This window comes from Ascaphus truei, chromosome 6 (assembly GCF_040206685.1).
Source record: "Ascaphus truei isolate aAscTru1 chromosome 6, aAscTru1.hap1, whole genome shotgun sequence".
Classification (NCBI taxonomy): Eukaryota; Metazoa; Chordata; class Amphibia; order Anura; family Ascaphidae; genus Ascaphus; species Ascaphus truei.
In genome coordinates this window covers 79,964,444-79,991,678 of record NC_134488.1, presented here as the reverse complement: position 1 = coordinate 79,991,678, position 27,235 = coordinate 79,964,444, and the positions used below count along the sequence as shown (strand labels likewise).

Genomic DNA, 27,235 nt, shown 5'->3' with positions numbered 1-27,235 from the left:
TTTAATATTGATGATCATTAAAGATTTATTTTTAATTCATTCATATTTTCATTCAGAATAGGGAATTGAGTGCTTTATCTGGGTTTCTTGCTCTCTGCTATATATATATATATATATATATATATATATATATATATATGTCTTCACTACCCAAAGCACCTTTCCCAGCACTATAACCCACACTCATTACATAGCTGTAGCGCGGTACCCTTAATATATTGCAACCCACTAAGTGGATAGATTTGTCAAACAACCAATCTCCTTATTTTTAGTTTCGGCTTTTCTAATGGTATTTCCTACTATTATCTGTCCAACTAGCAAAGTTCTTACACACTCGCACTATATATTTTATATCAAACAGGTGAGTAGAAAGTGTAAATGCTCTGACATTGACCAAAACAAAAAATTATAGTGATTTTAAAATGAGCTTTTCTGTGAGAAAATATTTCTGTATAGTCAAATGTAGCAGCCAGGTCTTCACTCGGATGTGTTGAATACAAGTGACAGAGTAAGAAGCACTTTTGGCTAAGCATGAAATATCTGTTTACTACAATTTTTTTATTTTTGTGTAGCAGCTTTCACTGCCGACATGTTGATATGGAGAGAACTACATACAAAATATTGCACTGGAGTGCATAACAAGTACACATGATAGCATTACACTCAAGTCTATAGTATCTATAAAAACTCTTGGTGCGTTTGGATGTCAACCATCTGCATTTCATTTCACAGGTCTATGGGGGATTTTAGTTTTTCTGTAAATCATGGAGCAGTCACAGGACAAGTTATGATGAGTCTTTTTATGGCAGGCGATGTGAACCAGTTTTAGGTTTTCCATCGTAAATAACAGGTTAAAAAAATACTGCCAGTTCACTTGTCTCCCATTACGTTCCTTCACAGCTTTAACGAGGGATGGGACGATGGTTCGTTTCTTCTCAATTCTAAAGAACATTTAAAAAAAAAAAGTGAGTTTGCATAAACCATTAGACAATCAGTGATATTTCTTTGCAACAGAAAATCGTAGCAGCACCTAGACCATTAGGCCTGTAAAAGTTAAAGTGCACATGAACCCAACAGGTACATTAGCCAAGTTTACCCCACTAATATGGTATTTTTTCTATACATTTAAACACCAGTATTTTATAAAAGTAAAGGATTAACTACAAGTAAAATTGTAGAAAATGTATGAATTATTTATTTATTTTTTTAACAATTTACTTTCAAAACATTTAAAATCTTTCTTAAAGCAAAAGCTAAGTTATCACTATCACAGTGCCAATAAACTGCACTAAGGAGCACAATCATCAGAAGCTGATACAGTTTTGAGTACCTCATTAGTCATTCACTCTTATTGACTGAATGGGAGTTCACGCTGGATCGGGTGAGCTAACCTTTATCGATTCTTGATTAATCTGCCCTATATATTAATGGTTTAGTCATAGGGTTTGAAATGCTTCTCATTTTGGAGAGCTTGGCTTAATGTATACATACTGAAAATCACTTTGCACATTTGCAACAAGGCGCTTCTAATGCACACTAAAATTCAATAATAGTATAGGTAGATGTAGCTTACAATGTTAATGGATTTGTCCCTGTAGAAGCTAAAGTCTGTACTTTTGGAGAGACTTGTAAATAGATTATGTATCTGCCTGGTTCAGCATACTTCAATGCCAAAGACAATGTTCCACTTACCTGTGATCCAGGTTCCATGTACTAAAGAGAACCCTGCTCTCTCTGTTACTGTATGGATTAATGGAATGCTTGGAACTGCAGTCATCGATGTCAAAGGGTCCCTAGAAAATAGTAATTGGCTTCTTTGAGTACTTTCCTTTCATTATATCACTGCATGGTTGTATGTTAGTATAGTGAAAAGTTATGTTATATTAATACTAACAATTAGTATTTAATTTACTTTTTATGGTCGAAAAATTTACTAACAGAGGTAGAAAAATTATAGCATTGATATTCAAAACTCCTTTGCCTTTGTTTGCAGGTCCATACCAATGCTGTAATTCTTGGACTTTGTCCTAAACGCCTCTTGCATCCTCCTCTCAGCCGAGAGAACTGCATACAATAAGGCAGCAATGCCTAATGTTTTCTATTTTTATGATAGACTGCAGATGTGTAAGTGCCAGTTACTGTCCGCAATGCTGATTACCCCCTTCAGGGCTACTACAGTTTTCATGCAGGTCAAGTTTCTTCTGTATATTTAGATCACCCACTAAAACAGATTTATAAATAAACACACAGATATAGCAAAAGTTATAGCACCCTGTGATAATGCAGAATATTATAAAATAGAAGACTGGAGATTTTCTATAAGATTTAATGGCAGTTATACCACAGAAAATCACACCATAAACAAGCCCCAAGTGCAACAACCATTGCTACATCTGTATAAGTAGCATGTTCCTTATAACATGGGTTGCTTTGTATGACTTCATGGCATCTTAGATTTTGGTGACTCACTGCCTCTCACAAATAGTGAGGGTTTAAAAATGTCATTAATATACATGCACCACTAGATTATAAACAATTTGGTTCCATCAAATAATCTTGATTTTTAATTTTTTTTTATGTAAGGGAACTTTTGGAATAAAAAGAGTATACTCCACATCTGAAAATCTCAAACCAATTTTACGCTTATATAACACCGTATGGCTCAGATTAACTAAAATGTGCTAAACTTTAGTATGCATTTACTAAATTCACCCTTTAGTCACTCTAGGCCTAGAAATTATCATCTGGATTTCGGCACCAGTATGTGCTGCTTCATTCAGTATAAAAGGAACACGATTCAAATCCGGCTTTGTGTAACCTTTGGAAAGTCACTTTATCGAAGGTACCAAATTAGAATGTAATTTCCTTGGGGCAAGAATTAATTGTGTGTGAACATAGCCGTGCATACAGCAGTTCTACACAATATAAAAGATCTCAATGTTACAATAACATTCTGTATCATTTTTATAGCTACTTTTTAGATCTAAATTTTAAATTTCTTAAATATGTTAACATTTGCTTTTATATCTTTTTCTGTTCTTAAAATGCTATCTTCTCTTTTGCCCTCGGCAGAAATCTGTGCTTGCCGACATTTTCATTACTAGTGTTGTAAATTGAGGATGTGTCTTACTTGGCAAGAAAACCATCCTTCCGAAGTACAAAGACTATTAGCCTTCTGTTCCTTTCTATCAAAGTAACAGCCATTGTATTTCACAGCTTTCAGTTCATTACACATGGTCTCAGTGATTCGCTTGTATTCGTCCCTTGCCACTGGATCTACAGTAGCAGTGTAGTGTTCCACCTAAGGAGAAAAAACTACTTTAGAGGAGCTCTTACTATCTTGCTAATAAAAGTATTTGCATTTTTATGAAATCTATCATTCTACTAGCCTTGAGGCCAAAGAAATGGCACATTTAAGACAATGCTGTTTTAAGTGAAATAGCCTGCCCCCGCCCCCCAAGTAAATTGCTGTTAGCCCCTTCAATGCTGGCAAAGCTTCTCTTTGTAATTATTTTCAAAGCCATTCAAGCACTGAGAGGGTTAAAAGGTAGGAATAAAGACCGCATAATAATTCCTGTTGGCTCAAGCTAAGTGTCATTAAAGAACATCTTCAGCCTTGCTCTGATTCATTGTGCTAAAAAAGTGTTTATTATTCAGCTAGCTGTACTGTGAACAGAAAGTGGGTAACAAGTTCCTTATTGTTTTTAAAATATGAAGACTTTTTCTTTTATCCCATCCAGCAGTATCCTCTACAACTATTACTTTATAATACTTCACGTTTAATATCTCCTGTGTATCTAATTTTCACTTTTAGAATTTAGGAATTCATCAGCATCTACCTGAATTTGACTTGTACGTATGTCTATTTTTATTTATATAGTGTTAACAACGTACACAGTGCATTATGAGAGAATACATTACAGGGAATTATAATACTATAAGTTCAACAAAATGAAACCATGGGAAAGGTAATCCCTGCCCCAGAGAATGTAAAATAAAAGTGGTATGTTAGCAGACAGGTAAGTGAGTTAGCAATGCTTGACCAAATGGTGATTGATAGGCGAGACAGGATGTGGGGCAGTAACTAGGAGCCCAGGCCAGTGAAATGCTTCAAAATAGCTAGCTTGTGTGGTGCTAATGACCTCTTTATGTACAGACACAATAAGAATTTTAAAAAATGTGATGTACTCATGTATCGAACCTCTGGAATGAATAGCTTAAGTATAGGACAGGTACTTTGTGTGGCATACTGGTTCAATAACTAACACTAATAATAGTGAAGGAAATGTAAACACAGTCCAGAAACCGTAGCCAATGGAATTATGGAATGCAAACTTTTCTATTTTTTTTTTTTTAATATTTGATGTCCATGAGTAGTGCTCTGTTATTTCCTCCATTCAGTGAAATGCTTCATGCAGAAGGTATGTTTTTAGGCTTGATTTAAAGGAGGGAAGAGAACGGGCTTGGCGTGTACTGCAGTGAGTGGGAAAGGCTTAAGGTGAAGGAGCAGTGAAGGTGGAGAGTTCTGAGCATGGACATAGTGAGAAATCAATGCTGATACCCCAAAAGTAGCAATTCTGGCTTCTTGTTTTATTGATTTGTTTACAGTATTCAAACTGGGGAGTCCTCCTGAGCTGGACATCACTTTTTCCAGCTCTGGGGATCCCCCAGTTTTAAAAATACTTTTTAGGTACCAGTGTTCACCTCCCATTTTAGGGAATTCAGAATGGCCGCCAAACTGCTGGCCAATAGGAAGCTGCCATAGAGGAAGTTGCGGTTTCCTATTAGACGACTGGGGATGCCATGTTTAAGTAGCCATGAAGTGTAAAAATAGCATGGTCAGCCCTGGCGGACCCTACGGTTCGAATACTATAAATATATATATATTGTGGAAGAATGACCTAAGCGCAGAAAAAAGAGAAAGGGGGGGGGAAACAGAGTAATATGTCTCAATAAGCGTCACAGATAGATGGTGAGGGATACACTCACCCTTAGGTGGATAATATAAGCATTTATCCACATAAATGGGATCTGGAACTATTGTAGTTTCTCCTGTATGAATGGGTTCGTTTTCACACTTGGTGGGATCACTCTTCTTACTTGATTTATTTCTCAATCCACGATAGCGTGGATTGTGAAATAAATTAAGTAAGAAGAGTGATAGTTGAGACATACTACTCTATGTTTTTCCCCCTCCCCCTTTCTCTTTTTTTCTGCGCCTAGGTCATTGTTCCACAGTTTTTTTTTCTCTCTGCGTTTGTGGGGTCGTGGACCTAGTTGGCTGCATTTATTAGGGTCAGGTATTTTTGGTTAAACCCTCCTTATAGACATATTGTTGTCAATAATTGTTTATTATTGCACTGTGGTTATTTACACTTTTGGATAATTTTCATTGTAGCGCTTGAAGGTCTTCTTTCCAATAAAAAAAATATATATATATATATATATTTTTTTTTATTAGATCAATTGAGAGAGTGGTATTGCATGAAAAATCAAAGAAGAAACACAGTGTGGTTAAGATTAACACCAGTGATAAAACAGCACGAAAGAAACACTCAGTAAGCAATGCCAAGTTTATCACCAGATATAGCAGCCAATCGAACAAAGTTGTTCAAATATTAAACAAACACTGGAGGGTGCTTACCTGTGATCCACATCTGAAGGATCAGTTGTCTCGGTCTGCTCAAGTAGTCTTCCGTAAAGGGAGAAATATCAAAAACACACTAGCACCAAGCAGACTTAGACAACTAGATAACCCAGGGCCTAAACATCACAAGTCCAAGAGTACCTTTCGGTGTGATAGAACTAGATGTCTTATGTGTAGGCACATTGTGTTGGGAGATTCCTTTATCTCTCATACCAATGGTTCCTCACATCACAACAACATCAACTGTCTGACTACCTATGTAGTTTATGCTCTATCATGCTCCTGCAATTTACAGTATATAGGTCACACCAAGAGACCGCTTAATGTGAGGTTTCTGGAACATCGTAGAGCTATTATAAGGGGAGTACTCACACATAGTGTCTCAAGACATTTTGCCCAGGCCCACTCTAAAGATCCTTCTTGACTTAAAGTGATAGGTCTGGAATGTATTAACACTTCAAAATTAGGAGGTGACAGATTTAAAGCATTGTGTGTGCGTGAATCCTTTTGGATCTATACACTTGGTACCCTGGCTCCATCTGGATTGAATGAATGTGTAAACATTAGCATTCTAGTCTAGTGCATATACATTCGTGTATGTTGCTTTGTTGTCCTTTTGGTTCTCCCTGTTTGTTTCTATTCTCCAGTTTTTACATCTTTCAGTATAGCCAACATATTGTCCTCTTTTTGTTTTTTATTAATACCCTTGTTTTAGTTACTTATATTTGATTATTATTGGTATTTTAATCCAAATTTACTTATCACATTAGGTTCTCATTCTCAAGTTACTCCAGTTTGAAATTTGTATTCCATAAATAATTTTTTTATTCATTTTATATTTTATTTTTATTTTTGTATCATTCATTATATTTTATCCATTTTGGATGCACTCTGAGTGCTATGGGACATTTTAAAGTTTACTAATATCCATATATTCAATATATTTTTGCACATGTGCTTATTGTTTTATATTAAGGAGTTTATTGTTATTTGCCCCTTAAATCACTCAGATTGCATCTATGTAATTTATCTATCACATTGGTGTCTTTTGTGGTATATGCATATGCAATTATGACTGGCCAGCAGCGGAATAGTCTCCTGTATTGTATGCTAAAATAGAACCAACACATGCACATTCTGTTAAATCATTTAGCTGTTGTTTAATAACACTGGCTACTTAAGGAAGACTCCGCTACTGGCCAATCATCCTCTGACGAAGTCGCGTACAGTGACGAAACGCGTTAGGACGGTGCGTTGCGCGTGTTGACGTCACCTCACGGAAGTCCCTGGTATAGCCACGAGGAAGCCCTGCCGCATGTATTGGAAATATAGCTCTGAATACATCCAGCCTAATTCAAGGGGACTCTCACTGCAGTGTGAAGTAGGACGCCTCTCCAGCCCGGTTAGGGCGGTGTGAGTTGTGGAGGTTTACATCTGATTCCTGTCCAGGCTCCATGCGATTGGATCACCAAGTGCTGTGAGTGTATCAGTACATCTGCTTTGTGCAACTTTGTTCCATACTGCATTACTTGGTTGGGGAACACTATCTTTATGGCGATGAGAACTTCTGCTGACTTTTGACGGTGATGTCATTACGATTGAGATTATCTCTCATAAACGCCTTTTTATTTAGTCATCTTGTGAGTGTATGTCCAAGAGGGCTTTTTTTTTAAATTTATTTTATTAAAATACAATCATACAGTATTATGCTATGGAGCTTGCTCTTCTTCTTTTTTTTATCTAGGTATCCTTGATGTGGCAACATCAATATAGAAGCTGCAGTTCGCTCCAGTCTGGATTCCCGTCTATCTGATTGACTTTGGACTTTATTTTTTCAAAAGAATTGGTTTGATATTTGTTTATAGTAGGTCCTAATTAGTGATTATTTATCTTTCTGTACATTTTGTTTTAGGCGACTATTGCTTTGGTCAGTATATTTTCCCGGTCATTTAATGGCCGATATCACCATCTATATTTGGTATAATTATTGGTTAGCCAGCAACTATAATACACACGTAGGGGTGTACCTTATAGCTGATTTAACACACCTTCGGCCTCAAATGTACAGTATTCTGCTGTCAAACGTCAACTCAAACTGAATCCTATGCAAAACAAATTGTGAATTGTTTTTTTGTTTTTTTATTCCTATTAACTGATCGGGCTATATGTTGAAATTGTGAAATGTGGTATACGCTACCTTTTAGTCCCTGCTTTTATATTTAGCTTTTGACACATCCGTTTGGCATGTTACTACAGGCATACCCCGTTTTACATACACCCGCTTTACGTACACTCACAAGTACGTACATTTTTTTGTGTTGCACCTTACCCCTGTGTACGTACACGTGCTTCGCGAGTACGGACACCAGGGGGCAGCGTGCGCAACTCAACACTCCTGCAACCTCCTTCATGCTTGTCTTCATTATGGAGCGCTCGATCTCCCTGTTCCCTCTGCCCTCCCATCTGTGTCCGTTCCCCTTCCCATCTTTGTCCGTTCCCCCTCCCATCTGTGTCCGTTCCCCCTGCAATCACGCTTCCTAAAGCAGCAGCTAAACCAGTGAGTCCGCCCGTGACTCTGCTTCCTCCTTCTCCCCCCTCCTCCCTCCTCCCTCCTCCCTCCTCCGAGCTCTGCGAAGCTTTGCATGTGATGTGAATTACAGACTGCAGTGTGAGGGGGAGAAGATCTTCTGCTGCAGTCTTTGCTTACTTGTGTGACTGTGTGTGACTGTGTGTGACTGTGTGTGACTGTGTGTGACTGTGTGTGACTGAGTGTGACTGAGTGTGACTGTGTGTGTGACTGTGTGACTGTGCGTGTGACTGTGCGTGTGACTGTGCGTGTGACTGTGCGTGTGACTGTGCGTGTGACTGTGCGTGTGACTGTGCGTGTGACTGTGCGTGTGACTGTGCGTGTGACTGTGCGTGTGACTGAGCGACTGAGCGTGTGACTGAGCGACTGAGCGTGTGACTGAGCGACTGAGCGTGTGACTGAGCGACTGAGCGTGTGACTGAGCGACTGAGCGTGTGACTGAGCGACTGAGCGTGTGACTGAGCGACTGAGCGTGTGACTGAGCGTGTGACTGAGCGACTGAGCAACTGAGCGTGTGACTGAGCGACTGAGCGTGTGACTGAGCGACTGAGCGACTGAGCGTGTGACTGAGCGTGTGACTGAGCGACTGAGCGTGCGACTGAGCGTGCGACTGAGCGACTGAGCGTGCGACTGAGCGTGCGACTGAGCGTGCGACTGAGCGACTGAGCGTGCGACTGAGCGTGCGACTGAGCGACTGAGCGTGCGACTGAGCGTGCGACTGAGCGACTGAGCGTGCGACTGAGCGACTGAGCGACTGAGCGTGCGACTGAGCGACTGAGCGACTGAGCGTGCGACTGAGCGACTGAGCGACTGAGCGTGCGACTGAGCGACTGAGCGACTGAGCGTGCGACTGAGCGTGCGACTGAGCGACTGAGCGTGCGACTGAGCGTGCGACTGAGCGACTGAGTGACTGAGCGTGCGACTGAGCGACTGAGCGACTGAGCGTGCGACTGAGCGACTGAGCGACTGAGCGTGCGACTGAGCGACTGAGCGTGCGACTGAGCGACTGAGCGTGCGACTGAGCGACTGAGCGTGCGACTGAGCGACTGAGCGTGCGACTGAGCGTGCGACTGAGCGACTGAGTGACTGAGCGTGCGACTGAGCGACTGAGCGTGTGACTGAGCGTGCGACTGAGTGACTGAGCGTGCGACTGAGTGACTGAGCGTGCGACTGAGTGACTGAGCGTGTGACTGAGCGTGCGACTGAGTGACTGAGCGTGTGACTGAGCGTGTGACTGAGTGACTGAGCGTGTGACTGAGTGACTGAGCGTGTGACTGAGTGACTGAGTGAGACTGAGTGTGTGCGTGTGTGACTGACTGAGTGTGTGTGTGTGTGTGTGTGAGACTGAGTGCGTGACTGACTGAGTGAGAGACAGAGAGACTGAGAGAGAGAGACAGAGAGACTGAGTGAGAGAGAGAGAGACAGAGAGACTGAGTGAGAGAGAGACTGCGAGAAGGAGAGAGCTGCTATACAGTACTGACCCGCGTGCGCGCCTCTCACCTCCTTGCTTCCTCCCATTCATTTTATTTGAATAAAGCCTACTGTATTTATTTTGGTTACAAATGCATTATTTACATCAGTTATGCACGTGTATGATGTTTGCAGTACAGTACATGCATTGTAAAGTGGAAAAAAGGCAGTGCTTCACTTTAAGTACATTTTCACTTTACATACATGCTCCGGTCCCATTGCGTATGTTAAAGCGGGGTATGCCTATACATTTATAAAAATCTATTGGCTAATTTACTGAATTATTTATAAGAAAATGTCAGGGGGAAAAAACTACTGCAGTCTGAGTTGTCTCCTTTGTGGTGATAAATTAGACACAAAAAGTCATTGTTCACCAATATGGAAACATTTGTACCTCTTTCATATAGCTCCTTATTCTGCCTTCACAGCTGTACCTCATGTAGCTAGATTTAGTTTTGAATCGAGGTTCTATACCTAAAACAAACAAACAAAAAATGTAATCCTGGACAATATAATTTATTTTACATAATTGTCGATTGAAGGAACTTCTTAAAGAGCTGGAATTAGAGTTAGATTCTACATGAGGTGTCCTAAAACCAGTGATACAGAGCCCATCATTCCCCTCAGGCACGAACTTTCATAATATGGAAGTTAGCTTACTGTTTAGTACAGGGGTGCGCAAACTATTAGAGCTGCGCCCCAAGCCTTTTCCCTCCCCCCCTGTGCTTGTGCACCCCCTCACTACTTGTGCCGACGTCATTTGATGCCACGTTGCCATGGCGACAGGCGCCAAATGCCACCAAGGGGTCACATGACATCGTTGCCGTGGCGACTCGTCACAGCAGCCTTCTTAATCAAGGTTAGTTCAGGTTGCAGAGACCTCAAGCGATCCCCCCGGCATTTAATTTAAATGCCTTGGGGAAGAGCATGGAGCTTTTGCAACCGCTGCGCCCCCCAGTTTGAGCACCCCTGGTTTAGTATAAACTATTAAAAAAAAAAGGAAGTACAATATGTGCTTTTAGGAACAGACAAGAACGTATTACAATTACATAATATACATAAAATGTACATAGTTTTCTTATTTTTGCAGGTACTGTATCAAGATCTTGTTAAAGCATTTTTTTTTTATTGTTAGCATGTCTTCATTTTGTCCTCAATTTACTAGTCTGGGACAGGACATTGTCTGTCTTGCCTTAGATGTAAGTGGTCTAAAGCAGCAATACTACATTCTCTCTCCCCTCCCCCCCCATTTTCTTTTCTTATTTTTATATGTAAAGCATGTGACTATGTACAGTATAATTCTACATTCTTACCTGAGCTGGCAATCGTTTGGTGCTCCTGTTATAAATCTGTAAAAATCCTGATTGTGTGATTAACGAAATAGCCGCCTTCTAACTTTGTGCTGCAATCTGTGACATGCTGCAGCTGATATGTAACATTATATTAGTACGTGTAACACATTGTTACAGCTTTCACAGTAATAGACATTCTGCTGTTTGTAACACAGTAACAGATCTGTTTGTGATACTTTGTTCCCAAAGCTCAAAAAGGTGTCAGCCTGTTTCAAAAGAGGAAGTGGATGTGACTTTCTACATTGTTGCTGAAGCAACCAAAGAATGATCAATACATTAAAAACAAATGGTGACTGTATTATCTAATACTACAGAACTGATTTTTTTTTTTTATAGGATTTTTTAAGTTTTGTTGCTTTAAGTGTGTGAACATGTTAATTATAGAGGAAGATGAAGGAGAAATGTATAGACAGAAACTGTTAGGGTTTCAATCCTAAATGTTGAGGGGAGAGCAATTATGTTACTTTGTGAAACGCAGTGTTGACACAAGACAAAGAACATATAATAAAGAAAGCAAGGCTATCCAGTTTGATGGTACAATATGTGATCCAGTCTGTAACCCAGTTTGTAAGCAAGACCATGAACAAAAAGAAATCATCTTACAGGAGGCAATGAAATCCCCTGCAGAGCTAGGCTTGGAAATGACAAAAACTCATAATATTTATCACTATCAATTTGTTTAATAGATAAAAATTACAATTTATAATAAATAATTTGGCAAGTATTTAGTGTTAACATGTATTACAAGTTAAGTGTTTTTATATAAACTAGATTTGAAATTAAACGTCCTTACTGCCGCCTATCAGTAAACATCAGCGATAAGGGGTAGGGAATGGATTAAGAGGAAAGGGGCACACTGATTTGGAAAAGGAGAGGTACTGCGATCATCGAAACGTGGTTAGTGAAGATGGGTTCTGGGATCACCTTTTACATTGGTATATCTGCCTTCTATGAGGCAACCGCATCTAAACCGCACGTCACCAACTTCCATAGGTGACCAACACCTATCCCCATAATAAAAAGAATGGCAATATCCACTTTTCAATTATCGTAGTATCGCCATCATATCTGTATATTGCCCAACTCTATGTGAAGCCATGCAGGACTATGGCCCATATTTACTAAGAGGTGGTATTCAACATTCCCATTCACTTGAATGGGTCAAAGTGTCATCTGCTACTGTAAAGAGTTGTTGGAATAGTCCCACTTAGTAAATAAGGGCCTTTGTTAGATACAGAAAAGTGGAGAGAATAAGCGTAGCCATAGCCCACACACAAAAGAGGGGAATTATAGGAAATAGAACCAGTTTGCTACAGAGCTGCAGCAAATTTATATTTCCATCAGATTGTCTCCTTCTAGTCTTTGTTTTCTACATTTTGCATATGACCAACTCACGGAATTAAAAGAACATGGACAGAACAAGCGCTTTACAATTGCAGACTTCCACAAGTTAGAGAACAGTAAACTAACCTTCAAACCATGATTTGTCTTCTTCGCGACTTTCTGCCACGATATTTTCATTCAGGTTATGAATGAAGTCTACAAGCATTTTTTGTCTTTTAGGAGCATTTTCATCTGCCAGCAATTTCCATGCAGCCTCCACAACATCAGTTTGCCTTTTGTAAAACGCGTTTAGAAATCGGTCAATGTCTGTGATATCTTTTATTGGGAAGTACAAAAAAAACAGAATGCATTACAAAAGTCCTGGCATTTATTGGTCATTTCAATCTTCAGTTTGTTTTAAAATAGCAGTCAAAAAGAAATGTAATACTGTAAAAACATTTGTATGTATATATAAGTCAAAGTAGCTTTTCATTATTCTATGTCCTACATTTAGTATTTAAGTCTATGTTGGCCACTCGTCTGCAGTTGATTGGGCATTTTCTTTTGAAAACGGAGACACACACGTCTTGGGAATGCCACTCATGACAGAAGAGAAATGGCAACTCCCACCACTGCTTTAGGTTCAGAGATAGTGGGGAGCATTGTTGTAGTATATTTATTTATTTATAAAATATTTTACCAGGAAGTAATACATTGAGAGTTACCTCTCGTTTTCAAGTATGTCCTGGGCACAGAGTTAAGACAAATAATACATGGTTACAAATACAGTTACATAAATGAACAGGGTATACATTATATACAAGACATTGCATGCACAGTTAAAGAAAATATATGTTATGGGCGTATGTAACAGTTACAGACCAGATTAAAATGTGAGACAGCCTTAGATTTGGAAGAACATAAACTGGTGGTGGATGTATATACCAGAATGTGTCTATAGCAGAGTTTTAGCATTGTGGATGTGTTCTAAAAACTCATTTCAGCACAAATGTGTATATGACGTAAGGCATGATTACCCTTTTCAAACATGTTACGGACCATATAATCACACAAAACAAACATGGACGGGATGTCTAGGACCTTTTTTCTCTGCCGCGGTCACTCTGCCGCCGCTGTTTAGGCACCGGAACATTTAGCCACTGCCCGTTTTGTTCCCAAGGTAATATATACCATAACCCCCTAACCTGTTAACCCCTGCTAATCTTTACCTTAAAACAAGTAACCTTAACCCCGTAGCCTAAAACCCTTTAAGTTAACCCCTAATGCTAATCACTTACCTTAGGGGTGAACTAGCCGGCGGCTGACTGTCCTTGGCGGCAGAACGGCAGCGTCAAAGGTCCCATTCCGTGGACAGCCATTGTTACAAAAAATAATGCTATCTTACAGTGCAAAGCTATGTTTTAGAAATGCTATTGAATTTACTCAAATGTTATAGAACATCAAACCGTATTAATGTTTATCTTTTTTTATATGAAGGCAGAAAAGGCTGCATTTTTCCCTACTCTGTGGGAAACAAGCTAGTTTCACATCTCACACAGAGCAAGCGTCAAAGTTATAACTGGATTTAATGTGGGTATCATAAGTTAAAAGCCAATAATTACGGTCTGCAAAATCACCCAGACATTATAAAAAAAAATGTCTATTACTTACATCCCTGCCATGTCTGTCCAGCTGTGAGTAATACAAGTTCTGTATTATCCGGAATTCTCTTCATGTAATCTTCACTCAATTCTGTTCCATCCTCATACAAGCATAACCTTGTGGTTGAAAGAGGCAGCTTTAAATAAAACAAAGATGGATCTACTTATTCATTTTATATTAAACCATGAGAAATTAGAAAATCTAAAATACAAATGTTACATGCCTTTCTTTAGTTAAAGCAGCAGTCCAATCTCCCGCTTTTTCTTTTTCCCTTTAATATGTGCTTCAATACAATCCACACAATAAGTAATTGACTAAGTTGCCGATCGATCCGTTCTCCTGTGCTTAATCAGTGAAGATTCGGCACGGGGTTTACTAAATGGTTGTCAGTGCTGCAGAAGAGGACCAAAGATGCAAAGTTCTGTTGGGAAGATCATGTGACCAGGCAGTCACTAGATACAATTGGTGCACTGCTAGAGAGAGGGCAGGGCTCAAAAAAGGGGTGTGCCAGCGCCTGTTTCAGATGAGGAAGGGGATGTGACTTTGTAAATGGTTGCTATAGAAACAAAAAATGCATATTACATTATTATGCATTAAAAATTTAATTCAGAGTTGTTTAAAAAAAAAATGCTACAAGTATTCTCTCATAGTACAGAACTAATTTATTTAAAAAAAAACACATGTAGGATATTGCTTGGTCTGCAGCTTTAACCAGTAGTATTGATTCAGTAGATTTTAGAACACTTGTCTATTTTGTAACCACAAAATCGGCTGCATACATACTAGTTTACATTTGTGCTTAATTAAGCTAGTACAGTAGGTCCCACTACAAACCAATAGCCTCCTCCAGCACCCATAGTGTTTGCATTATGTTGTTTACAGATGTAGCCAATGTTATTGCACCCGCTACTGCATTATGGAGGGATATTCAACATTATTAATGCCATTCAGTCCTATGGGAATTCTTATATTCTGCTTTATAATGCGAGATTCTGCATTATCAGCAGGTGCAATCTCCTTAACTACATCTGTATGTCACATACTAAAATTTTCTAAACAGCTGGAGAGTGGGACGCAGGCACCCAACTAGCTCGGTTTTATATAATGTGTGAAAGGTATATTTTGTTCTATTAGCCCTTGTTCTGTATGTGATGTTGTTTATCCAAGCAGATCGATTCAAATACATACTTTCGAATAAATACATTATTGTACTAGCTTAGTGGTAAGAGCACTGCTCTTTTAAAGCCGGTTGAACCCAGTTCGAATGCCAGTGTTAACTCTCCTAGCACGATTCACTTAGTCTAATTATGGCCTGGTGCAAGTGACAAAGTGCTTCAGGCCGAAACTCGTGCCACTGTATTTTTAAGTAAGGGGATCCGCGGTTCTCGAGATACTTTACAGGTTTAGGTGCCGGTTTATTTCCTGGTTATTTTAACATGGTGTTAGCAATTGTCAAACAGGAAACTGCAACGTCATAAGTTACGGATTCCTCTTGGCCCGCAATTGGGCACCCATTTTTAATTCTCATACGTGTGAGGAGAGTATTGGCACCTAAAACTGTAGATATCTCAAGAATCTGGGACTTCCCGCAGCTGAAATTAGCACGGATCAGCTCCAGGACCCCCGTTCAAATACTGCTAAAATAAAATAAAAACGAGGAAGTGGGATTCCTGCTTTAAGAACATGTTGGAAAAAACTATTTTATACCTTTTTTTGGACCATCATACTACCTGTTTTTCCTTTTATATTCCTTTTTTTGTTTCTTTTTCTCATTAAATAAGGTACCAATACGTCCAATTTTTTTTGTTCGTCATTAAATCCAATTTAAGTGTGAACTCTTTACAGTTCATTAGAGCAACATCCAAATATCACTAGCATGTTACAACACAAAATGTAACAGGGGTGGCCAACTCCAAGTGCCACCAACAGGCCAGGTATTGGGGATATCCCTGCTTTAGCACAGTCGGCTCACTGAACCACTAATTAAGCCATCTGCTGTGCTAAAGCAGGGATATCCCTAATACCGGACCCTTGAGGACTGGAGTTGGCTACCCCTGTGTTTTGCGATGCGTGAAGCACAATGGCCCCCGCAGATATGAAGACAAAGAGCTCCAGTGTATGTCACGGTACAGATACTGTAGCAACAGTCTGACATGCAACTTTGCAATAGACCTGAAACTTTTTGCATCCTTTCTGCTTCAGCTCTTTCAAGTCTTTGCAGGCTACTCCATATTTATCTTCGCTTTCCAAAGTCCTGATTTTAAAGATATTGCGCTTCGCCTGCATTGAGGTATTGCTGCCCATAAGCCGCTCTTCTTACAGCATTTCCTGCTGTCTTTCGGTGGGGAACATTCTGCGCATGCGCATCTCTTACGTCAGGGCAGGAGCCCTGACTGCTTGGGCACCGTAGACTGTAACGCATGCGCACATCTATTCTCTGTTCCTGTTACGACGGCCCTCTGCAGCGCTGGATTGAACCATACACTGTAGGACTACAAGCCCCAGAATCCCCCGTGGCACCAGCATCACGCCTGCGCTTTAGTTAGGTTGTTGTTAAGCGGTGGTTATGGAGATGGAGGAGAGGTGGTTCTAATGGCCCGGTACCTGAGACTCACCGGAGGAGATATTTTCGGGTACCATTAATTATTCGTTTCTGCTGGCGCGTTGCACAGAGTGAGTCCGTGTTTTATACAGCTTCAAAATACCTTGTAATGGGCAGGTTTAGAGGTTGATGGGATTACAGGCTGCCGACACCCAGGAGGTCCTGTTCTAGCCCCCAGCCCCGCCTCTGTCAGCTTGTGATCGGGGCACCCTGGGCCCGGGGTGCTCAGGCCTGGGGTAAGTAATGTATTAAGGAATGAGAGTCTGGGTGATGATCTGTGGGACCTTCCAGTATTTTCCATGGCAGGAAGGAGATAGTGATTATTTGGAGATCAGGGAAGAGAGACACTCACATATATATGTATGTGTAGTTTCCATTCAAAGATTACACAGAGCAGTCAGAATAGGCAGTGGATATTCAGAGTTGAGTGCAAATAGCCGCATGGCTATTCACAGTTGAGTGTAAATAGCCGCACGGCTATTCGCACTCAGTAGAACTGAGCTGAGTGCGAATAGCAGAGCTGTTATGAACAGGTTTCTATGCCTTTATTCACTAGAAAACAATCAAAGTCTTATAGCTCAGTGGTTATGCTGTAGGCCATTAGCATAGTGGACCAGGGTTTGATTCCTGGCAGGGATGTTTATTTTTTCCATTTTATTTTCTACTGAGTGCGAATAGCCGTGCGAAATACCTACTATACCTGCATTTCAAGACTGCTGACAACACACCGATTACTTACCTCTATATGATATATATTGATGGACTTGTTTCAGCTGACATGCATGAGCTACCTTGGAGCTATGAATGTTTTGTTCATCCCCCCCAAATACATACAGAACCCCACCTCCCCAATACATATAACCCCCCCATACATATATAAAAAAAACAAATACATATAAAAAAAAGGCCCCCAATGCATTTTAAAAATGTACCCAATGCTCATATAACCCTCCCCCACTGCTCATATTTAAAAAAAAAAAAAAAAAACAATGCATCTAAAAAAAAAAAATCACCCAGTACATATATTTTTAAAAAAAACAATACATATAAAAAAAATACAATACATATTTTAAAAAAGACTTACCTTAGTGATGGTCAGGCTGGGCCCGGTGACGGAGGGGGGGGCGATTGCCGGGGGGGGGTGGGGGGGGGGGGTGATGGGGGTGACTGCCGGCCAGACAGAACAGTTGCCGCCGGGCCCCGGCTCTCCCCCCTGCAGACCTCTTTCTCTCTCTGTCCCACGCCAGGCCCTCTGACTTCAGCATGCTCCGGGCCTCCCACTCATGGCGCTGCACTCGGGAAGCTAGGCCAAGCTTACTTACGTCAGAGAGGCCCGTCGTGCACTGACGTCAGAAGACCCGGCGAGAGAGAGAGAGGAAGAGGCCTGCCGGTGGGGAGAGCCGGGGCCTAGCGGCAATTGATTTGTCCAGCCACGGAGCGCCCCACCGCCACCGGGCCCGGGACACTTGTACCGGCTGTTCCCCTTTCTCGGCGGCCCCATAGCTATGTAATGATCAATACACTCCGGAGAAGCCATTGGCTTGATCTTTACAATCTTTAAATCATTATATGTAACTTGTTGATGCAGGCTCTCTATACTCTTTTATATGAAGTACTGGAGTTGAGAAGGAATTTATTTTAGTTAGTATAGTTATGGCTGCTCTTGTAAAGAAAGAAAATACTTTTATATTGTAAATTAGTATTTGGTAATAACTTAGTATTTGCTCCTTTATGCTGACATAACACAACACATTGGTTGTTATGTGGGGATGTTGGGGGAGGGGGGAGGTTCTTTTTCAGGCCAGGGTAATAGGTGTGATGTCAAAACACATTTAGAACACAATCGATCCAAGCAGCATAACTTTATTCTTGGACCAGTGTATGAAAGAACTTTACTCCAACGGAGTCAGATGTTCCATCAGCCTTCGATTTGGTGTAAATAAGGGGAGAAAGGAAGAAGTCACATCTTGATGTATCAACTTTTGTCATTTTGCATCATTCTTCACCTTTTATCAGGGTCAAAAAATCTGCCAGGTTTTAGGTGTAGTAACTTCCCTCGTTAATAATCTTCATCGAATGAGAGAAATATTCAAACATTTAACATAAATGCAAGCAGAAAATGATGCAATATGCCACATTTTTCTTTATTTTAATACTTTGTTTTTTACAAGCCAAGTTATAAGAGCTGTAATCTTGTATGGAAAGTGGTTTAATGCAGATACTCTCATATTAACCCAATTAAGAAATGTTACAGAAAAACAAAATAGGCATATCTACAAAACATTTAACTAACAGCATTCATGTGAATTTCTTGTTAATTCGGTGTGAAGCCTTAGAACCATATAGCCAGGACTTTAAAAATACCACTATGATTCACCAGTACAGGAAAAAAGCCACTAGTCCACCAAAAGTTATACATGAGTTACCGACCTACATTTAAATTAACAAAATCTAATGTTCTCCACTATAGACTATGTGTATATATATATACATACATACACTATAATAGTTACAACTTACCTTAACGCTAGTACTTTTATTTTTGAGCGCTGGCGCTTGTGCAAATACCTAGTGTTTCTGGAAGTATGTTTAGTTAGTTGTTTGGGCACTAAAGTATCAAATATCTATTGCCTTTCTAGGTTCAAACTGTGAAAGAGATGCTCCATTTAATTGAACTGTCATTAGATCATTTAAGCTTTCCAATGAAGATCGAAATGTGTCTTTATTTGGGTTCATTTGACTGGAGATTCTTTCACAACATGCTGTTGATACTGGCAAAACAGCCACTATTTGTAACACATTTCCTCACGGAAGAAACCTATCAATTCTTGCTGCAGCTTTGGCCACCAGATGTTTCAGAGCCAGTTATCGACCACAGACTTTATTTTTGTACCACTCTCTTAATGTACTTTGAATAAATGCTGCTCATCTTTGCTTTTATTTAGCAGGGGCTTGTAATGTGTCACATGGGTAAATATTTCAGAAACACCGAATCTTTGTACATTTTCGTTTTTTCATGTGAATGTATCAAAAACTTTTGTAGCTTTTGCTAGATCTTTATTAGCCAGGTTCGTGAAGCTGTCATTCGGACTTCTCGTTCCATCCTGCAATAGCTTCTTCCTGTCTGCTTCAAACCGCTGTCGTCCCTGACTCCTGTCAGCTGTACTTCTTTAAACACATCTTTTTTTTTTTTTTTTTTTTTTTTTTTAATGAAGTTGCTATGGGGAACTAATTCTCTATTGCACCTGGGCCGTATTTCAGCTCTTCAAGCCTAAATAATATTTGTTTCCTTAACATGCAAATATACTTAACTCAAAAGTAAATCTGACTTCTGGAAAACTAGTGACAGACACTTGAGCACTGACAAAGTCCAAAAGAAAAAGCAAAACCTCTTCAAAGTTTAAAATATTCCCTTGGCTTTCCAAAAATCACTATTCTTATCACAGATAACACTCTCTGAGTGCATTACCGCCAAGTTTACTACTACAGCTCACATGGTACCAACTTTGTTTGCTACCCACCTGACTGTCATTTTTGCAACTTTAAACATTTCTTACTGACGGTTTTTGCAGTTACTTCTGCAGTTGCTTCTGCTTTTTACAGGAATGGTTGTAAAATGTGAAAACTGATATGAGTACACGATCAACTTCATCAATAAATGGTACATCTTTAACATACTTTAAAACACTTATTGCATCTTGGGAGTGACAGAAAGTACTGTTACTAGGTGCTTGACATCCTTTGACATTTTTTATGCTAATCCATTAGCTGCATTGATCATTGAAGTAGCCCCATCAGTACCGAGGTCTACAAGTCCTTTCCCATTCCTCCAATCTAAGCATCGTTTGCCGAGCTCATTGTCAATGCTGTTGACATCCAAAAGATGTGCTATTTTGCAAGGGAGCTATTGCTAAAATGTTTCTTTTACTGTTATTTTTGTAAGTACCTTGCTTGAAGAAGTATAATTACTTCAGCAGTAGATCCTATTATTTTTGAACCATTGAACATTATTGAACAGAAATCTGAATTCTTGACATCTGCCTGAACACCTTCACGTATGCAATTTGCAACGTGCTTCACAAACGTTTTACATTTGCTTATGGCTGGTATACTCATCTCGCACTTCAACATTTCATTTGTATGCCAAATCTATGAAGCCTCCCATATCTCTGAATGACTTGTTATAGGGCTGGTACCGTCCTTTCCGGGGGAAATAAAACGATGGCTTAAATCTCCTGCAATACACGGTCATATAGGAAGCCGCAACATCATGCGTTGCAGCTTTCTATTTACCCGCTTGACATGGAAACAGCCAGGAAGTACCGTCGCCTGTGTTCCCGGTATATATGTTGGGAAGCAGAGGGCCCCCTTGGGCAGAGGAACTGCTACTTTACCACCTCACCTGAGTTTAATGTAGCTATTTAGCGGTATTAAAATCTGGATTGTACATTACCCATCTCTAACTAATAATGGAATGACCACAAAAGCAGGAATGGCCGTGCACAGCTCCCGTCAACCTTTCTAACTAATAATGCACCACTTAAATATGACAGTACATGAAATTCCTGTTTTGTACCTAATTAATAATTTTGTACAATTTTCAAACTCTCCAGAGCTACAGAATGCCTCACAAGATTGGATTTGTTGTGATAAGTTCATCTGGGCATGAAGATGGATATAGTGCCAAAGAGTTAATGGTTCATGCACCGACAGTCAATGGGTGGAGATCACCAAGGTACAGTAATAAGCTTTTCTGCTTTATATTCCTATCTAAGCTAGCATTTTAGTTTAATTTCATTCATGTTCTAAATCCCTACATGGTTTCCATTCTGTTTTTATAAGGGCATTCAACAATTGTCTAATGTTCTCAAGAAAGCCTTTGACATTATCTCTAATCACAACAAGTAATCCTCTTTTTGTCTTAAGTTACGCTTGACAAATCTGATTATAAAAGCATACACTTTGAGACTGATCTAATCAAACCTACTCATTTAACTTTGGCAAACCTCTCTGAAACAATGCATTATGATAAACAATACCTTTTCATAATTATCTGTTGTTCAAAGTTGTATAGGGCAAAAAAACATTCCAGTGTAAAACTGGAATAACTCTTTGGTATGTCATTGCATATTCTATAGGTTATAATTTCTCAATAAAACATATGTTTAGTGGTGACTAAAGTAACCTAAGAATGTTCTATCTTTCCATGAAAAATTGATTTATATTTGTCTTCTTGAATTTCTTGGGACAAGATACCCAGAAACTGAATAATATCTCAACCTTTGTTTACATTGGATAGAAGGCCCATGTCTGTTTAGAAAAGAAAGGAATACAGAGATATGCTAAAGAATTTGAAACATAGGCAGAGAATTGATCCAAGGACCAATTTGATTGCGCTTTACTGGAGCCAGGAAGGACATTGTTTTATCTTGTGAGACATGATTAGCACTAAATACTGCATAAATAATATTGCACTGGCATTTTTAATTGTCCTTCCTCTGGATCAGTATGCTTATAGCATGAATATCGAAGACTGTAGGGAAAATACATATCTTTCTGCCAATCTAAATTACAATGTTGTACTTGCAAATTAGAACTTAAGTCTTTTTGTGATGTTTGGAGCGTTGAGCATGAAGTTGAGTGGGGCTTCTTCGCATGACCATGTTGTCATTGTTACTGTGATTTGCAACACATTGAGGATGTCGGCAGAAAAGTTATTAGTGTACCTGTTTTCCACAGATTTTGCCAATATCCTCAAGAAATTGTCCTTCAAATGGTGGAGAGATGCCGAATTCGAAAGCTGCAGCTGCTTGCCCACCAATATATGATATCATCCAAAATTGAGTTTTACATCTCAGAAAGCCTGCCGGAATATTTTACTCCTTATCAGTCTGAAAGGTTCCGTAGATTAGGGTATGTCACCTTTTATTGACGTTATTTTGTATTTAGAATCACCAATATTACAGAAAGTGTTGCGTTTACAATTATGTAATGCCATGCTGTAAGTCCTTCATAAAGGCATTGCAGGTCACACCAACAGCTGAGCAATGCATATCAGTGTTTCTCTACTCCTTCAGGCAGACCAGATTTTAGTAATGACCCATTCATTAGCAAACACACATGAAGGTGCTTAGTTTAAATGTGAATGGTATAAGGGTTGGGTAACCATGGCTTGAATGGAGAAACTGCTTTATTTGAAGCTGTGAAGTATTATATTGAGTGAAATAATGGGGATTTGTTATGACCTATTAAACAGTTGAATTTACAATGAGCTTATCTTCGGAGTCATACACTCATTTATTTAGGAAGCCTCATTTCTGCCTAGAGCAATGGCAGCCTTCATTCTATCATTCTAGTTTATTTTCTAATTTTCATACATTGTACAATGTATGCAGACATGAACAAGCTGAACTAGTTTAGCCTGTTGGCAGTGATGTGTCCCAGCTGATTTAACTGCGATCTACCTCTGGGCACTTTTAAGATGAGGTTTAAACACTACACTGCAATATTTCTATCTAATTCTCTGCTCCGTTGACTGTTGTTTTCCTTGGCTTTTCTTCTCGTTTTTTTTTTAATCTGAATATTCATTTAGTTTTTTTCCCTCTCAGTTATGTGTCGCTATCAGATAATGAAAAAACAGGGTACAAAGCACGAGAACTGAAGTCTGTTTATGTTGATGCAGCCGGGCACTATCTCAAATTGATCTTCCACAAAAATTATCCAAACAGATACAATCTGTATAATCAGGTAAGCTTGCTGGGGTGAGTTGATCTTGCAGAGGGGACATGTAAAGGACATGTATTAACTAAAGTGCACTGCTGATGGTTATAGGATTTGTTGCTGTTTTTTCGCCTTCTGGGTTAACATTACAGTTAAGACCAAACATGATCTCAGACATTGACATCCCTGCCTTTTATTTATGTTAACAGTTCAATATGTAGTTCCATAGGGCATGGTATAGTGTGCAGTTCATCATTGCATTCAACATGCCAAATCAGTTTGTATAAACTCAGAAATCTTTAGCCAAATATTTCCAGTTCACTGAGGCAGTGATTCCAGTAGTTAGGGTGTCTGTTGCTAGATCTGCTAATAAATGTCCAGATCATTAGTAATGATAACAAATTAATTATCTGGCAAGAACCGCTTAAATATTGCTCATAGTCTCCCTGATTCTGTGGAAAGATTTACTGGGAACGCTCTTCATCTTTGCATTACAGCTGTAGTACAAAGCATGTCATGCAAACGTACACTGTGGTGTTACTAAAAAAGCAGTACAAGAGTCAAGTGTTAGAATTTGTATTTCTGTACACATAGGGACATTTTTCCTAAGCAGCGCTATGCTATCAGACACCCCCTTACACCCGAAGACACCTTGCAGCCCTTCCAGAATTGGAGGGTGTCTTAAGATAAAAATACAAAATAAGATCAAACAAACTAAAAAAAATATAGTAAGAAAAAAAGACTTGCATCTCTCAGCAAAATAGCAGTGCTTTCTGCTAAATGGTGAATATCCCAGTAAACACCAAAAGAAGTATATATGAAATGGAACAAGCCAGACAAGTGATAAATGTAAATCACATTTTATTTAATCATAAAACAGTCTGACGTTGCGGTCCCGAAATGGACCTTCAGAGTTTACAAACTACAAATCACAACCACAATTTACACCCCTACAACCGTGAACGGGATCTGACGTGACCCGAGCACGAGAGCACACTATGGGTGTATCCATGGATACCAGGTCGACCACCGCGCAAATGTCGCCACACGCGCGCAGTCAGTCGGGTAAACTCACCCCACCAAGTTCCTTTGGGAGAAATAGTTTTGACATTGTAATTTTATTTCTGCTTTTGTTCCATATAAACGTATTTAAATTTAATATTAATTTTATGCAGCATGTGGAACTAAAATGGGCAGCAGCTGCAGTGGGTATATAATCCTAGCAATGCTGATCATGTAAACTTGTTGGCATTTACCTGCCACGTTCAGTGGGAGGCCATTCCAGCTTTCCAGCTCTTTAATCACTTTGGTTAAGATTGATTTAATCAATTAGAAGCTCTTCGGAGCAGGGACTCCTCTTCCACAATGTTACTTTTATGTCTGAAGCACTTATTCCCGTGATCTGTTATTTGTATTATTTGTTATTTATGATTGTCAAGTGTACTACTGCTGTGTAGCGCTATGTACATAAATGGCGCTATATAAATAAAGACACATACATTGATTTCAAATTGCTTGTGGATAATTAGGGTCTTGCCTCAGGATATCCCAATGTTTGTACATGAGCCATTTAAAATGAAAACTTATAGGAGAGAATGTCGTTGCAAACACCATTCTATCCCTCCTGATTACATTCTGTGATCTGTCCTGATGAAGTCTCTTCATTGTGGTAGAGATGATCTTTTAGATTATCAAATTGAATCTGTTTCTGTTGTGATTGCGAAACAATCCTTTTAACCCTCAAAAATGATGAAAAGGGCAGCGATTTTAATACATGTGGTGGATGTTGAGAGGTAGCATTGGGAATTGTATTCTGGTCAGTACTTTTACGGTATAGGATAGTCTGCACTTGCTGGTCTTCAACAAATACTTCCATATGGAAAAATTAGATTGTGGTCCTACTACATGCTAAACCGAATCTGATTGTGGTATCTAAGGTTTCAAATACTGTAATCAACAACGCAGAGTAGTTGTTCCTTTGATCCCTGCCAAACAAACAATTTGTCAATATTTAACATAAGTTGAGTTTAATGTACTGTTGAAAAGCAGAATCCAAAATATAGGTTGACTCATAGTTATGCATGAAAAGATTTGCATACACAGGGGCTTAATTACTCCCCACAGCTGTATTATGGGTTTGCAAAAAAAAAAAACTTCCTTTCAAACCTCAAGTAGTTCTTAAATAGGACTATTTCCAAGAGTTCCATTAAGAGACCGGGGGGTGAATCCCAAATATATATATATACTACTTTTGTACTATATACCGTTTTCATTTCCCAGAGGAGTCCCTTTTCATTTAGGCAGAGTGAGGGCTACCCCTCCTGTATGTATGTGATTCACAATGATCTCTCTCTAGGGCTGTTCGAACCGCTTGAATGCCTCCATCGTGCCAGATGTTGGTATACAATGATGTCACATCCATAGTGACAAGTATATCAACAGCGGGCACATTAGGGCATGGGCCCAATTTAAGCAGAAAATCAGAGATATCCTTCACATGCTGGGATATTAATCACTGATTTCTGTACAAACTAATCAATAAATTGGGCCAATGGCTATGTAATAGAACGGCATAGAACAGCTTCGGACATATGGCTCAGAGGCAGATTCATAAACCGCCAATGTGGGGTTTTGCACTCTCATCTGGCATTAACTGCCACTGACTTGAATGGCAGTTAATGCCAGATCGGGTGCGAGAATGCTACACCGGAGTTTGATGAATCCTAGAGATAGTCTTGTAATTGATCATTACAATAATTGGTTTGTTTTTGTGCTTTTATTTTTCACATTAGGTTGCTCTCATTGCAATAAATATCATTGGTGACCCAGTGGATCTCGGGGAAGAGAACAATACTGTAAGCATGAAAGTATAGCATGTGTGCATGTTATTGTAAATATACCCTAACCAGCTTATCAATTTGTGACACCACATCTTTCTATAAATCATAGATATGTTACAATTCCAAACAAAGGGTTGAGTTTCCCTTTATCTTTTTTTTTTTATCAAGCTACTTGTTTCCTCAATAGCTATCCCCTGATACCTACTTCTCACTAGAGAAGGAAGTGGAAGGAGCTCAAATTTACGCCAGACATGGGAATGTCACTTCTGTGTATACTGAATAATGCCCACATCAAATAGGTAATTTCATGACATTTTTTTATGTTTATCCCGCAAGCCATCCCGCGAGAAATTAATCGACCAGTACCTGGGAAATAGTTCTGATGACCCTGCGCTGGATGCATCATATGTTGGGTAAGAACAATGTCGATCGTTTATTCAAAAGAGGATATTTATGCAAATTGTCAACATAGAAGCACGTTAAGACTTCATTGTCACAAATATTACTCTCTCTATATACTTTCTCACCATGGCCTTAATGATTAATTCCAGGGGGTCATTAATATGGAAGTACGGAATCCTGTATAATGTAAATCTCCAGATTTGAAGAATCAGATAATACGGTTACAAAACCGGAGGGATTGGAAGACTTTTTTTTAATCTAGCAAATCTTTCTGAATAATATTCCCAACAAATGCATATCAACATCTTGTGTTTGTTGTTTGAAAGGGAGGCCACTAGGGGTAGCAAATACGCTGTACTGTACTGGAATCCCATTGTATCAGTCGCATAGCCATACATGAACCTTAACTTGAAATCTGTAACACTGGCTTTGCATTGCACTTCAGGTGGATTAGAGTGTTACATTCTGTAACACCCAATATTGACGAGGCAATCTAAGCAGAAAAGCTTTTGGGGGTTTTAATATATGCAGCATTTGATTATTTGTATTGAAAACTAATTACCTAAGCTGTCGATCGAAGCAAACTCCTGTTTCCCAGGTTTCACTAAATGGCTTCCTTTTCAGTTTCAA

General features: G+C 39.4%; 2 protein-coding genes across 10 annotated transcripts in view; one reads left to right on the top strand and one right to left on the bottom strand.

Moving 5' to 3' along the window:
- Positions 1–539: 539 nt before the first annotated feature.
- DFFB (DNA fragmentation factor subunit beta) lies at positions 540–16,415 on the bottom strand. 7 transcript variants are annotated; one of them, XM_075604929.1, is made up of 8 exons: positions 15,749–16,365; positions 14,265–14,555; positions 14,051–14,177; positions 12,527–12,715; positions 10,099–10,178; positions 3,131–3,301; positions 1,693–1,793; positions 540–941 (listed from the first exon to the last, which is right to left on the bottom strand). In XM_075604929.1, the coding sequence occupies exons 3-8, from the start codon at positions 14,112–14,114 to the stop codon at positions 722–724; spliced, it is 825 nt and encodes a 274-aa protein (XP_075461044.1). In that variant the 5' UTR covers positions 14,115–14,177; positions 14,265–14,555; positions 15,749–16,365; the 3' UTR covers positions 540–721. The 7 variants fall into 7 exon arrangements, with proteins under 7 accessions (XP_075461044.1, XP_075461043.1, XP_075461046.1 ...); XM_075604928.1 differs by having other exon boundaries at positions 16,214–16,353; XM_075604931.1 differs by having other exon boundaries at positions 14,051–14,157; positions 16,214–16,353.
- A 145-nt stretch (positions 16,416–16,560) lies between these two features.
- CEP104 (centrosomal protein 104) overlaps positions 16,561–27,235 on the top strand; it is a 70,524-nt gene continuing 59,849 nt past the window's right edge. The window contains exons 1-7 of one of the 3 annotated variants that reach the window (XM_075604924.1): positions 16,579–16,674; positions 16,761–16,879; positions 21,257–21,378; positions 22,383–22,556; positions 23,252–23,390; positions 26,156–26,218; positions 26,540–26,616. In XM_075604924.1, the coding sequence (XP_075461039.1) occupies positions 21,266–21,378; positions 22,383–22,556; positions 23,252–23,390; positions 26,156–26,218; positions 26,540–26,616 (566 nt within the window). In that variant the 5' untranslated portion in view covers positions 16,579–16,674; positions 16,761–16,879; positions 21,257–21,265. Of the gene's footprint in view, positions 16,715–16,760; positions 16,880–21,256; positions 21,379–22,382; positions 22,557–23,251; positions 23,391–26,155; positions 26,219–26,539; positions 26,617–27,235 lie in introns of all 3 variants that reach the window. The other 2 variants (XM_075604925.1, XM_075604923.1) reach the window with 2 other exon arrangements.